Source organism: Phoca vitulina, unplaced genomic scaffold (assembly GCF_004348235.1).
Source record: "Phoca vitulina isolate PV1807 unplaced genomic scaffold, GSC_HSeal_1.0 scaffold99, whole genome shotgun sequence".
NCBI classification, from domain to species: domain Eukaryota; kingdom Metazoa; phylum Chordata; class Mammalia; order Carnivora; family Phocidae; genus Phoca; species Phoca vitulina.
The window spans coordinates 806,748-817,356 of NW_022589802.1; the positions used below are offsets into that span (position 1 = coordinate 806,748).

Sequence of the window (10,609 nt, forward strand, 5' to 3'; positions counted from 1 at the left end):
GTGGCTATGTGGGACCCGCAGCAGCAAAATCCAGGCCTTCTTCCCCCTCCCCGCCCCCAGCTCTTGCTCTGAGACCCCCATCTCCCCGGGCAGCACTTTGGCCACCCTCAGTCACAAAGAGCCCCAGTGATCCCGTTAAGACATCTGGGGGAAGAGGAAAAAAAAGCATCTTTTCAAACGTCAAGTGGATAAACAGGGCGCCAGATGTGTGGCCGGGAACCCGCTCGGCAGCTCCGGGCCAGCACCCTCCCCTGTGGCGCTGCCCAGCCGGAAGCCACCCAGAGACGGGCTGTCCGCATGGATGCCGGGCAGCCCGTGGGCCTCCAAGCGCACATCCCCGGGGAGGCCCTCAGCCCCAAGAGGCGACTAACTGGTGGTGAACCCCTCCCCAGAAGCAGCCATTTGGGGACAGGGGTGGGACTGGGAGCGGGTCCCCAGAACAGGCACACACCCTTCTGAAGGGAAAAGCTACAGGGAGGCTCGAGGCCCAGGAACGGGCAGCCACCTGGAACGGTCCCTTGGAATGAGAATTCCCCCCCGCCCACCCCCCAAAGGAAAAAGTAACAGTCGCAGAAGAGGCAGGTTCTGGAGCGTGGTTCCGCCCGCAAGCGGCGCGGGTCAGGCTGATGGCCCTGGGCCCGGCTTATAGGCACATTTAATAGGATTCCCGCGGATGTTTCAAGTGGGTAGGACAGGTCTTTCCCCGCGGCCACTCTGGAGGGGCTCCTGGCTCCGGCCTCTTCCCAACAGCCCTCCCCTGAGGTATTGCGCTCTCCCCCGCCCTGCTTCCGGCTGAGCCCCCTCCCCCCTCCCCCCAGCACATGGGTGGTCAGGGGCACCCACTGGGGGCTGGAACGGGGGCCCTATGTGGGATCCAGCTCGAAGACACCATCGCTGGTGGGGGTGGTAAAGAAGGAGGGCGGGTCGGAGGCCGCGGACTCCTGCCCCCCACTGCTGCGCTCCCGGGCGCGCCTCTCCTCCAGCCGAAGGCTACGCTCGAAGTCCAGCAGCTGCCCCATGAAGTTGAAGTTGGGTGAGATGTTAGACTTCTTCCGCTTGACCAGGTCGTAGGCATCGTTGAGTGAGAGGTGGCGCTTCTGCATGAGGTAGGCCACGGTGACGGTGACAGAGCGGCTGACACCGGCCAGGCAGTGAACGAGCACCCCGCAGTTCTGGGACAAGGCCTCATCTAGGCGAGGGCAGAGTGGGAGGCAGGGTGATGTGCGGGCCCGGCCCGGCCCTGCTCTCCGAGCCACGCTGCTCTGGCCACATTTGGCCTGGGAGCCCTGTCCTGCCTGAGGAGTCCTAGGGCTTTCGCTGGTGGCCTCTGGGAGCTGGTCCCAGCCCTGCCCGACCCCAGAAGTGCCGGTCCAGGTTTGGGCTCTGGGGATGGTAGCTAAGCCCAGGAGGAGCCTTCCAGAGGGAGTGGCAGAGGCCAGGAGCCAGGCCTGGTGGGGGTGGGGGGAGGGAGGAAGGGGAGGGCAGAGCCGACTTACCAATGAATGCAATGGCCTCAGGAAAGAACTGGGACAAGTTCTGGCTCCAGTGGTCTGAGATGGGGATCTGCTTGTAGTGAAAGTCACCGTTCTTCTCGAAGAGGTTAGGGAGGTTGGGGGTGACGTTGAGGATGTAGCGGATGCCCAGCTTGGCCAAGCTGTCCACGTTGGCTGAATCCCGGGCACTGCCCAGGTAGAGGTTGGGCAGGATCTGGACAGGGAAGGATGGCAGCAGCCCCGTGGGGGGTGGTGTGGCGCCCTCTGAATCCAGGCCACAGCTCATGGAGTCGCGGTCAGGCTCGGATTCGGCATCAGAGCAGTCAGAGCCCAGGCACAGGCCGCCCAGCCCCACCACTGGGCTGGGCACCGGGGCTGCGCTCGGGCCACCACGGCTGCTGAGGCTGGTCTCACACAGGTGGGGGCACTCTGCCTGGAATCTGCTGAAGCCGCCTGGGAGGGGAGAAGGGGAGAGTCCCCTGTTGATCTGGCCACCTGGGTGGCCAAGCACCCTTGGCAGGGGGATAGGGAACTGACCCCAGACAACTCCAACACCCAAGGGGGCTTGCAGATGTTCCCAAAGGGAACTCAAGAGTCAGCAGCCTGATCCCTACTGGTGTCCCATGGGGTGCACTAGGGGCAGCCCGACCACCCTCACTCGGCGCTGTTGGCTATTCCTCCAGACAGCGAGTACCCACTGTGCTGCTGGGGGGTGCAAGATTCTGGGCTTAGGCAGAGCCCCCTCAAAGAGGATCTTACAGCCCCAGGGCCCAGCGAAGGCAGGCATGATGTACTGCCAACCTCGGGGAGGACAACCACCGTCAGTTAAAAAGGGGCAAGGTTCAAAAGTGAGTTCTCTGCCTGGGTGGCCACCTCCCATCCAGCTCAACCAGGAGCACCCCAAGAGCTGGGAGCCTGGGAGAGAGCGTAACATTCTACCAGGATCGATTCAAAGCCCCCAGAAGCGGGCATCTCCTTCATCTACAGATAACAACTCTTTTCCTGGGCTAGGGGTGGGTCCTGGAGATCCAACACTTGCTTTGCTTCTGCGTCCCTGTGCATTCAGAATGGAGCAAGGGACAACAGTCCAATGACCCCCCTTTGATGGGGAGGTGGGGAGGTGGGGAGCTGGCTCTGTCGGTTCATGGGAACCCTGTCCCTACGCTGGACCTCTGGGTGTGTGTTTGGCTCATCAAGGGGCCAAGAGGCCCGTCTCAGCCTATTCCCCTCCACCCGCCAGCCCTGCCATGACTATGATGGGGTGGATCTCTGCCTCCTTCTGCCTTCACTGCTTTCCTCTCTCTCTCTCTCTCTCTCACTTTCCCCTTCCCGGTTCTGGAGCCTTTGCAGAGCGGGATTTGGCCTCCTGTGGCCCCTGCCTCCTTTGCCAGTGAGCAGCTGCAGGAGGTGGTGACATCGACGGGGTGGTGATGGGGCGGGGGAGGATTGGGAGCCTGCACTTGGTACTCCATTCTTGAGCATCCCCTAAGCCAGGGCAGGTCAGCCCGATTCTCGCCATTTTCCAGACTCAGAAACTGGGGCTCCCCAGGGTGAAGGGCTTGCCCAAGGTCGTGCTCAGGGGAGGGGACCTCACCTCCACTTTAGACGAAATAAGGCTGGGCCGGCCCAAGGTCAAATGAATTGGGAATCCCCTGGGAAGGTGTGGCCCTGCCTCCCAGGGCCCAGGGCCCTTCCCAGGCCGGTGCCCCCGCGCCAGCGCCCGCACCTACCCTGTAGGTAGTAGGCCAGGTAGCCTTCCTCTCGCAGCTTCTGCAGCAGGGTGCCCAGCACCGAATCGGCCTCCCACTCCTCGGCGTCCGCCTCCCCGCGCCGGTGCCGGCCCCCGCCCTGGTCGTACAGGAGCACCGGGGCGGGCGGGGGCGGCTGCAGCGGCGGCCCGGGCAGGAGCGCGCGAACCGACAGGCTCCCCCGCCGCAGACGGCGCAGCAGCAGCCCGGGCAGGGCGACGCTCAGAGCCCCGCCGATGCGCGCCGCCTCGTAGAGCTCGCGGCTCCGGCAGTCCAGGAGCAGCAGCCGAGGCCGCGGGGGCGACAGCTCCCTCCGCAGCCACAGGCACGAGCGGCCCAGACCCTCCATGGGCTCGCGGCTCCTGGCCCGTCGGACCGCCGGCGCTGCGGAGAGAGGCCGGGCGCGCAGCGTGAGCCCGCGTCCTCCGCGCCCGGCCGCCAAGGGGCCGAGCCCGTGTCCTTCAGGCGGACGTCTAGGGGCCCGCAGAGACACCCCTCCACCGCCCACAGCGAGGAGGCGCAGAAGGGCGCCTCGGGCTCCCCAAGGAAAACGCCCCAGGCAGCCACTCGGGCGCTCCGGGAAGGGAGGAGTGAGAGGTTCTCCAGAAGAGGAAGGCCGGGTGTCCAGTGGGCCCTCTGAGAGCCGCGGGTCCTTTCCCGGCCCCTTCTGGGGCGGCCCAAGGGTTCGGCCGCCTCCGTTCACACCCCCTTCCAGCGGTTCTCGCTCGGCCTGCCTGCAATCGCTCCCCAAGTTCAAGCTTCCGACTTTGGGGACGTGCGCGTGGGAGAGGCGGACCCGGGGAGTAGAGGTGGCGCGAGGTGAAGGGCCTCAGCCGGGCTTCTCGGAGCTGCCCCGGCCCTGGTGGCCCCCCGGGGGGGGGGGTGGAGGAGAAAACAGGAGGAGAGAGACCTGGAGCGTGGTCGGGCGGCGGGCGGCCGCGCGTGGACGTCCGAGCCCAGGCCAGCGCGCGACGCGGGGCGCCGTTCCCCGGTAAGGGCGTCCCGGGCCCGGCCTCCCGGGAAGACCGTGGGGTGGCAGAGCAGGCGCGCACGTGGAAGCCGAGTCCCGCGCCGCTCTCAAGCAGGCCGCTTCCTGGCAGCGGGACCCAGCTTCCACCTTGGAAGCCGCTGCCTTTGGACGTGGAGTGGCCGTTTGGAGGGGCGGGGCAGTGGGGGCGGGCTCAGGGGGGCCAGCGAGCCAACGGGTGCCAGCGAAGCAGTCGGGTGGGCCCCCAAGTGGCGCGCTGAGCTGGGGCTTCCACCCAAGCGGGACAGGGGCCGGGGGCAGAGGCCAAGGGCAGGGCTGGGGCCCAGAGCGGGACCACCCTCGGTTCTTCTACCCCCGAGCCAGTCGGCTGCTGGAGGCAGGGGGAGGGGGAGGGCTAGGAGCCCAGTGCCCCTGTCCCAGAAGCTGCCTCCAGCCCTACTCACTCGTTGACCCTGGACCGTCATGTCCTCCCCGACTCGACTTCAGTGACCCCATCTATACAATGGGCTCATCATAGCCACCACCTGAGGCTCCTGTGGGATGCCACTGAAATCATGGAGGGGAGGCGGAAGCAAGACCAGAAACCCACTGCTGTCTTCTGGCACCGAACTCTGCCCAAGGGCTAGGCGGGCAGATGACAGCTTCCGGGGCCCCCCAGGGTTTCCCTCACACGGGCGTGACCCAAGGCACCCAGGAGCTCTGAGCCTCCAGTCCTAAACTGGGGTGCTCTGCTCTGACCCTGTTACTGTCCCGGGAGTTATCCCTGGCATCTCCATATGCCTCCTCCCTGCTCAAGAGCCAGGTAGTTTCTACTTAAATCGATCTCTTACACCTGTACTCTCCCTTCTGCTCCCTGCACTAGCTGAGGGCTTGCACTGGCCAGCTCTTGACCAGACTGCTGTCCCAGCTTCCAAAGCCCTCGCTCGCTGCCTCCAGGGAGACCTGTCAGCCGCAACCATCCCCCACCCCGCTCTGCCCTGCACCAGACCGTTGTCCATCAAAGGCCAGTGGCCTCCATACCTTGCATGGACACAGGATGACAAACGGGCAGGACACACAGGGTCCCTGCTTGCACGGCACTCCCAGTTTAGCCGGATAGATCAGTAAAAAACAGGGAGACTGAACAAGATAATGCAGGGTGTGATAAGTGTCCCTTCCCTGCTTAAAACCCATCGAAAGCAAACAGCAGAGTTGAAGGAAAATGTACAGCAGATAAGATAAAGCTCATACAAATTAATCAAAAGGTTAAGACTCTGATAAATGGGCAAGGAACCAGAAAAGACTGCATGAGGGAAGAAACGCAGCTGGGTACAGGACCCTTCGGGAAAGGTTCAAGCTCAGGTATGGAAGGCAGGCAAATTTAAGAAACAAGGTAACACTCCCCACCTGTTACACTGGTAAAATGTTCTCAAATTGAGTCCTCCCAGCGCTGCCAAGGATGCTGCGAAACCCGCCCGCTACTCTAGCTGTATGGCCCCTCTGGAAATTAACTTGGTCATATGCATCCAGAGCTAGGAAGAAATCTCCACCGTCTGGCCACTTCTGGGAATCTATCCCAAGGAACTAAGTAAAAGAAGGCACACAAGATGGGCACCACAAGATATGTAACTAAGGCATGAAGGATGCAAAACCACCAGAAAGCCAATGTTTAGGATAATCAAGTTCAGTGCCACTGATGAAGACTCCTCTCCTAAGCCGCAGTGTAAACAGAGAAAACCGGGGAAGTAATACTAGGGAGAGGACAGGTTACAGAGAACCAGGCCCTCGAAGGGGTCCTCAGTGTCCCCCTCCTTCCCTCCCTCCCTGGCCCCGGGGGTGCTGTCAGCCTGGGACTCCTCTCTGGCTATAACCCACCATGGCCTGGCCTCTGGGATGAGTCCTACTGGCTTCATCCAGGGGCCTCAGGGAGCTGTGCTGTGTCCTCCTGCCCCCAGCCCAGGCCTGTTCAGATTCTGCTCCTTTGTCAGGGACCCTCCCCCCTCCCAGGTGCCCTCCTCTGGGCAGCCTTCCTGTAGTCTCCTTCCTCTGTGCTCCAGGCCTCAGTTCCCTGAAGCTGCAATGCCTAAGAAGTGCAGTTTGGGGCTCCTGAGGTGCCCAGCCATGCTTTCTGGAGAGGGGTCCCTGGAGGAGGCCAGGGGAGTCTGTCTGGGAAGATGATGGGGGTGGGGCGGGGGTGGGGCGGCAACTTCAGCACCGGTGAAGGGAGAGGAAGCTTGGCTCCAAGAAACTCGCCCCCGGAGTGGGGTTGTGCTGAGCCTGCGGCTCCCAACGCCTTAAGAGTGGCTCCCCTGGGGCGCCTGGGTGGCTCAGTTGGTTAAGCGACCGCCTTCGGCTCAGGTCATGATCCTGGAGTCCTGGGATCGAGTCCCACATCGGGCTCCCAGCTCAGCGGCGAGCCTGCTTCTCCCTCTGACCTTCTCCCATCTCATGCTGTTTCTCTCTCGCTCGCTCTCTAATACATAAATAAATAAAATCTTTAAAAAAAAAAAAAAAAAAGAGTGGCTCCCCTGCACCTTGCTCCCGCCGCTGGCAAGCCCACCAACCGGGAGAAAACGGTCGGCGGTGGGGGGGGGCGGTATTCAATCTCGCGAGTGAGTACTCGGTGCCCGGCGCCAGCAGCAGGACAAACTGGAACCTGTTGCCACCTCCGCACTGCAGGGTTGAGCGCAGCCAAGCCCCCCACCCCCCGACCCTAGCCGGGCCTGCCGGCCCTCGGGCCCCCTGAAGCGCCAGCCCTGGGCGCCGGCCCCCCCCGCACCCGCTCCCGGGACGGGCTGGGCCGGGGAGGCAGCGCTGCGCGCCCAGGCCTCGCGGAGACCCGCTCGGCGGGTGGAGCCAGGCGGCGCGCTCGCCGCAGGGTGGGCGCTGAGCCCGCCGCTCCGGCCCCCGCCGGGCGCCCCCGGCCTCCGCCCGGCCCGGCCAGTGCCCCCGGGAGGCCGCGGGGACGCCGCAGCCCGCAGCCCCCGCGCGCCGGCTGCGCCCTCTGGTCTCCCGAGCCTCGGAGCGCGGCGCCCCGCCTCACCCTCCACCCCGCAGCCCGAAGTGCGCGGTGCCCGCCGGGCCGAACGGCAGGCTTTCGGCTGTGGCGGCTCAGTCACATGGCCAGGAGCACAACTCCCGGCGTCTGCTCCACCAAATCCACCTTCCGCTGGGGGTGGCTCTCTGCTCTTCCTGGCCGGTGTCCTCGCTGCGCTGGGAGTTCCTCCAAGGCAGGAGCGGGCGTGCGCCCGGCCCCAAGCGGGCCCCGGCCCCCAGGGCAGGGCCTGCCTTACAACCCGGCCCGGCGCTCGCCGAAGAAATGCTTGTTAACAAAGAAGTCGTGAATGAATGAAACCAATTGTTGCATGAGGGAGCCCAGGACGGTGCTGATCCTTTTTCTCGCAGAGGGCCACGCGCTTTCCCCACCCCCCAGACACGCACAGCGCACACGCACACACGGCTCTCCCCTCGGCGCACATGCAGATGGCGCACAGACCGCAGCGGACTCCTGGCCTCGTGGAACCGACCTACTACGTGCGTGCCTGGCACCTGGCGTTTCTTTGGGCCCAGCTGGGCCGCCTCTCCCTTGCTCCCCTCCCCCACCCCACCCGCGCCGACACCTAAGTACGGTACCTTGCACCCCAAGTGCCTTCTTTATCTCTTAGGGAAGAGGCCAAGCCAGTCGCTGGGGAGACTCAAGGTCTGTTTGGCGAGGCACCTAGGGGGCCTCAGGACGGTGGGGGAGCTGCTGCCGCCAAAGGCGAGCCAGAGGCACCTGGCAGGAATGCCACCCAATGCTGCAGGCTCCAGAGCCCGTGTGCCAGGTGTCAGGGGGCGGTGGTGGGAGGCACTCAGGGATGTGCGTGCTGGGGGGTGCTGGGGGCTATTTGCGATGGGGTTGCGGCAGGGTGCTGGGGAGTGTAAATCCAGCAGGCGTGCATACGTGTTGGGGTGTATGAGTGTGCACGCTGGGGATGCAAGAGGTGTGTGCCTGGGGAATGGGCCTGGCTGTGGGGCGTGGGGAGTGTCAGCTGCTGGAGCAGGAGTTAGTTTTGGGGCTTCACTCAGGGGTAGGTGGATTGCAGTGTCTCCGGGCTGGGAACGTGGGTGGGGTGTCTGTAATGAGCATATGGGGAGTCGGAGATGGTGGTGGCACGGCGAGGGGAGCTATGTTAGTGCAGATAGAGCAGGGATGTATCGTGTGTGTGTGTGTGTGTGTGTGTGTGTGTGCGCGCGCGCGTGCGCGGCGCGCCTGGGTGTGTACTGAGGCATGGCATGGGCTGGGATGGGTGCTAGCCTGAGTTGGGGCAGTGGTGGGTGCTGGGTTAGGGGCTGCTGCTGTGTGCACTGCAGGGACCAGGTCTGCGGTGTGCGGCTCGTGCGCGCGCGTGCAAGTGGCAGGGGCTGTGCGTGGCAGAGGACAGGGAGGTGCACGGGCGGGATGCGGGCGGTGTGAGGTGGCAGGATCGAGTGGGTCTCGCCGGGGCGCGTGCGTCGGCCCCGTGGGGTGCGCGCTGGCAAGACTCTGGGGTGCAGGGTGGAGGAGCTCACGTCGGAGGGGGCGGCCAGGCTGGGTGGGGGTGGGGTGGGTGGGTGCCGGGGAGCCGCGTGCTCCGCTCACCTCCGCTCACCTCCGCTCACCCCCCCGATCCGCTCGGCTTCCTGCGCGGGCTCCGCGCGTCGCGGCCGGGAAGTTTCCGAAGCCCGGGCGGCGGGAAGCGCCACCGCCGCTGCCGCCGAGCACCACCGGAGCCTCAGGCGGCGGCCTCGCCTGAAGCCGAGGGGCCGCCGCCGCCGCCGCCGCCGCTGCGGAGGGAAACTCCAAATCCCGCCTCCGCCGCCGCCTCCTCCTCTCCCGTCGCCGTCTTCTCCGCCCCCTGCCCAGGAGGGGCAATGTCGCCGGCGGCGCGCGGGGAGGGACCGCGGCCTGCCCGGCGTCTCCCTCCACCTTCCCCGCCCCCGACCGCCTTCCGCCCACCCGCCGGCGACCCTCTGTGGGATGCTTGCTGCGGGGGGGGCCTCAAGCTTAGGACGCGGGAGTGGGGTGGGAGCCCTGACCGAGGCTGGACCTGGGCTGGGGGAGGGTCGCGCCGAAGAGTCTCTGCTGGCGTCCCCTTCCAGCCAGGGAAGCCGAGGGGCCCATGGAGGACCCGGCACAGCTTGGCCCCCAGGGCCACCTCCTACGGCCACACGGGAGAGGGCATAAGGTCCATGTGACAGTACCACAAATCCCGCCCCCCCCTCAACTCCCAGGTCCCTCTGCACTGTCCTCTCCCATTCTCATGTGTCAGATTCTGGCTAATAATACTAGCGTTTGGGCCTCAGTGCCTGGAAGGGGTGGGGCCAGGACGTTGGGGGTGGGCCCGGGAGGGGGCCTTGTCACCAGGCCCACTTTGCTTTCCTCTGCAGCAAAGGCCATGAGCATCTCCATCAAGGACCTCGTTTTGTCCTTACACCCTACACCAGGCTGGGAGTCAGAGGGGACTGTTCCCGTGGGACAGCTAGGGAGACTGAGGCAGTGGCTTCCTGGTGTCGCACAGGGATGTGGTGGCAGAGTCCGACTGGGTTCAGAAGCCCCAGCTGAGTGTCAACAAGGAGACTCACTGGGTTCTCAGTCTCACTGCTGCGGGGATGAGGAGGCAGGACGCAGCACACAGGGGGCTCCCGGGTGAGTAATGGGCGAGGTGGGCCCCCCCCCCCCGAATGTGGCGCAAGGGATGCTGAGAAGCAGCGCGATGCTCTGGGCTCTTGTGGGCTAGCCGCTGGCGGGGCCTCCGGTGTGTGTCCGCTCAGGGAGTTCAGAGTGAGGCGAGGCCGGGCTGGGCCGACATCAAGAGGGAGGCGGGCTGAGCTGGGATGCCAGGAGCTCCACGGGTGAGGGGGCAGCCAAGGGAGGCCTGGCTGCCCGGCTCCCGCCTGCGGCCGTCCGAATTCCCCTGAGTCACTTCCTGGAAAAGAGAGGAGAGGGGCGGCTTTGTGTCTGGTGCCTCAGTTTCCTCGTCTGGGCAGCTGGGGAGAGGGGAGGACCCCGTGCTCTCTCAGGGCCCTGCGAGCTTTGCTGCACTTCCGGTGCACGATGTGTGAGCCCGAACAGGGTCCTGCTGCCACTAGCCGGGCATACCCGCCTTGTCCCGTGACCCCTTCCAGCCTCAGCAGATGCTCACCCTTATAACCCACTCGCTGCTCTGGCCCCCAGGCCTTCCAGGGGGTAGCTGCTGGCTGGTGCTTTCACCTCCCCTTCAGCATCAGGGCTCCGCTGCTGCTCTGAAGTCAGGGGCCTTTGCTGAGAAATCGCCGCGCCGTGTGGCAAGAGGGCCATTTTATCAGGCAAAACATGAAAACATACGGAGACCAAAAAAGACAGGGCTGGCTTTCTTCCCCCCCCCCCCCAACCTCCGTGG

At 65.0% G+C, this 10,609-nt stretch overlaps 1 protein-coding gene across 1 annotated transcript; it reads right to left on the reverse strand.

Moving 5' to 3' along the window:
• Positions 1–537: 537 nt before the first annotated feature.
• On the reverse strand, positions 538–3,602 carry DUSP9 (dual specificity phosphatase 9). Its single transcript, XM_032397492.1, has 3 exons — positions 3,224–3,602; positions 1,497–1,946; positions 538–1,189 (listed from the first exon to the last, which is right to left on the reverse strand). Exons 1-3 carry the CDS (start codon positions 3,588–3,590, stop codon positions 864–866), a joined length of 1,143 nt encoding a protein of 380 aa, XP_032253383.1. The 5' UTR covers positions 3,591–3,602; the 3' UTR covers positions 538–863.
• Between the last annotated feature and the right edge of the window lie 7,007 nt (positions 3,603–10,609).

Excerpts from the sequence above, each read along its gene's own strand:
- DUSP9 (XM_032397492.1), bottom strand. The coding sequence starts at position 3,590 with ATGGAGGGTCTGGGCCGCTCGTGCCTGTGGCTGCGGAGGGAGCTGTCG. Across the intron at positions 1,947-3,223 it reads CCTGGCCTACTACCTACAGG|GCGGCTTCAGCAGATTCCAG; the intron begins GTAGGTGCGGGC and ends CTCCCCTCCCAG. Across the intron at positions 1,190-1,496 it reads TGAGGCCATTGCATTCATTG|ATGAGGCCTTGTCCCAGAAC; the intron begins GTAAGTCGGCTC and ends GCCCTCGCCTAG.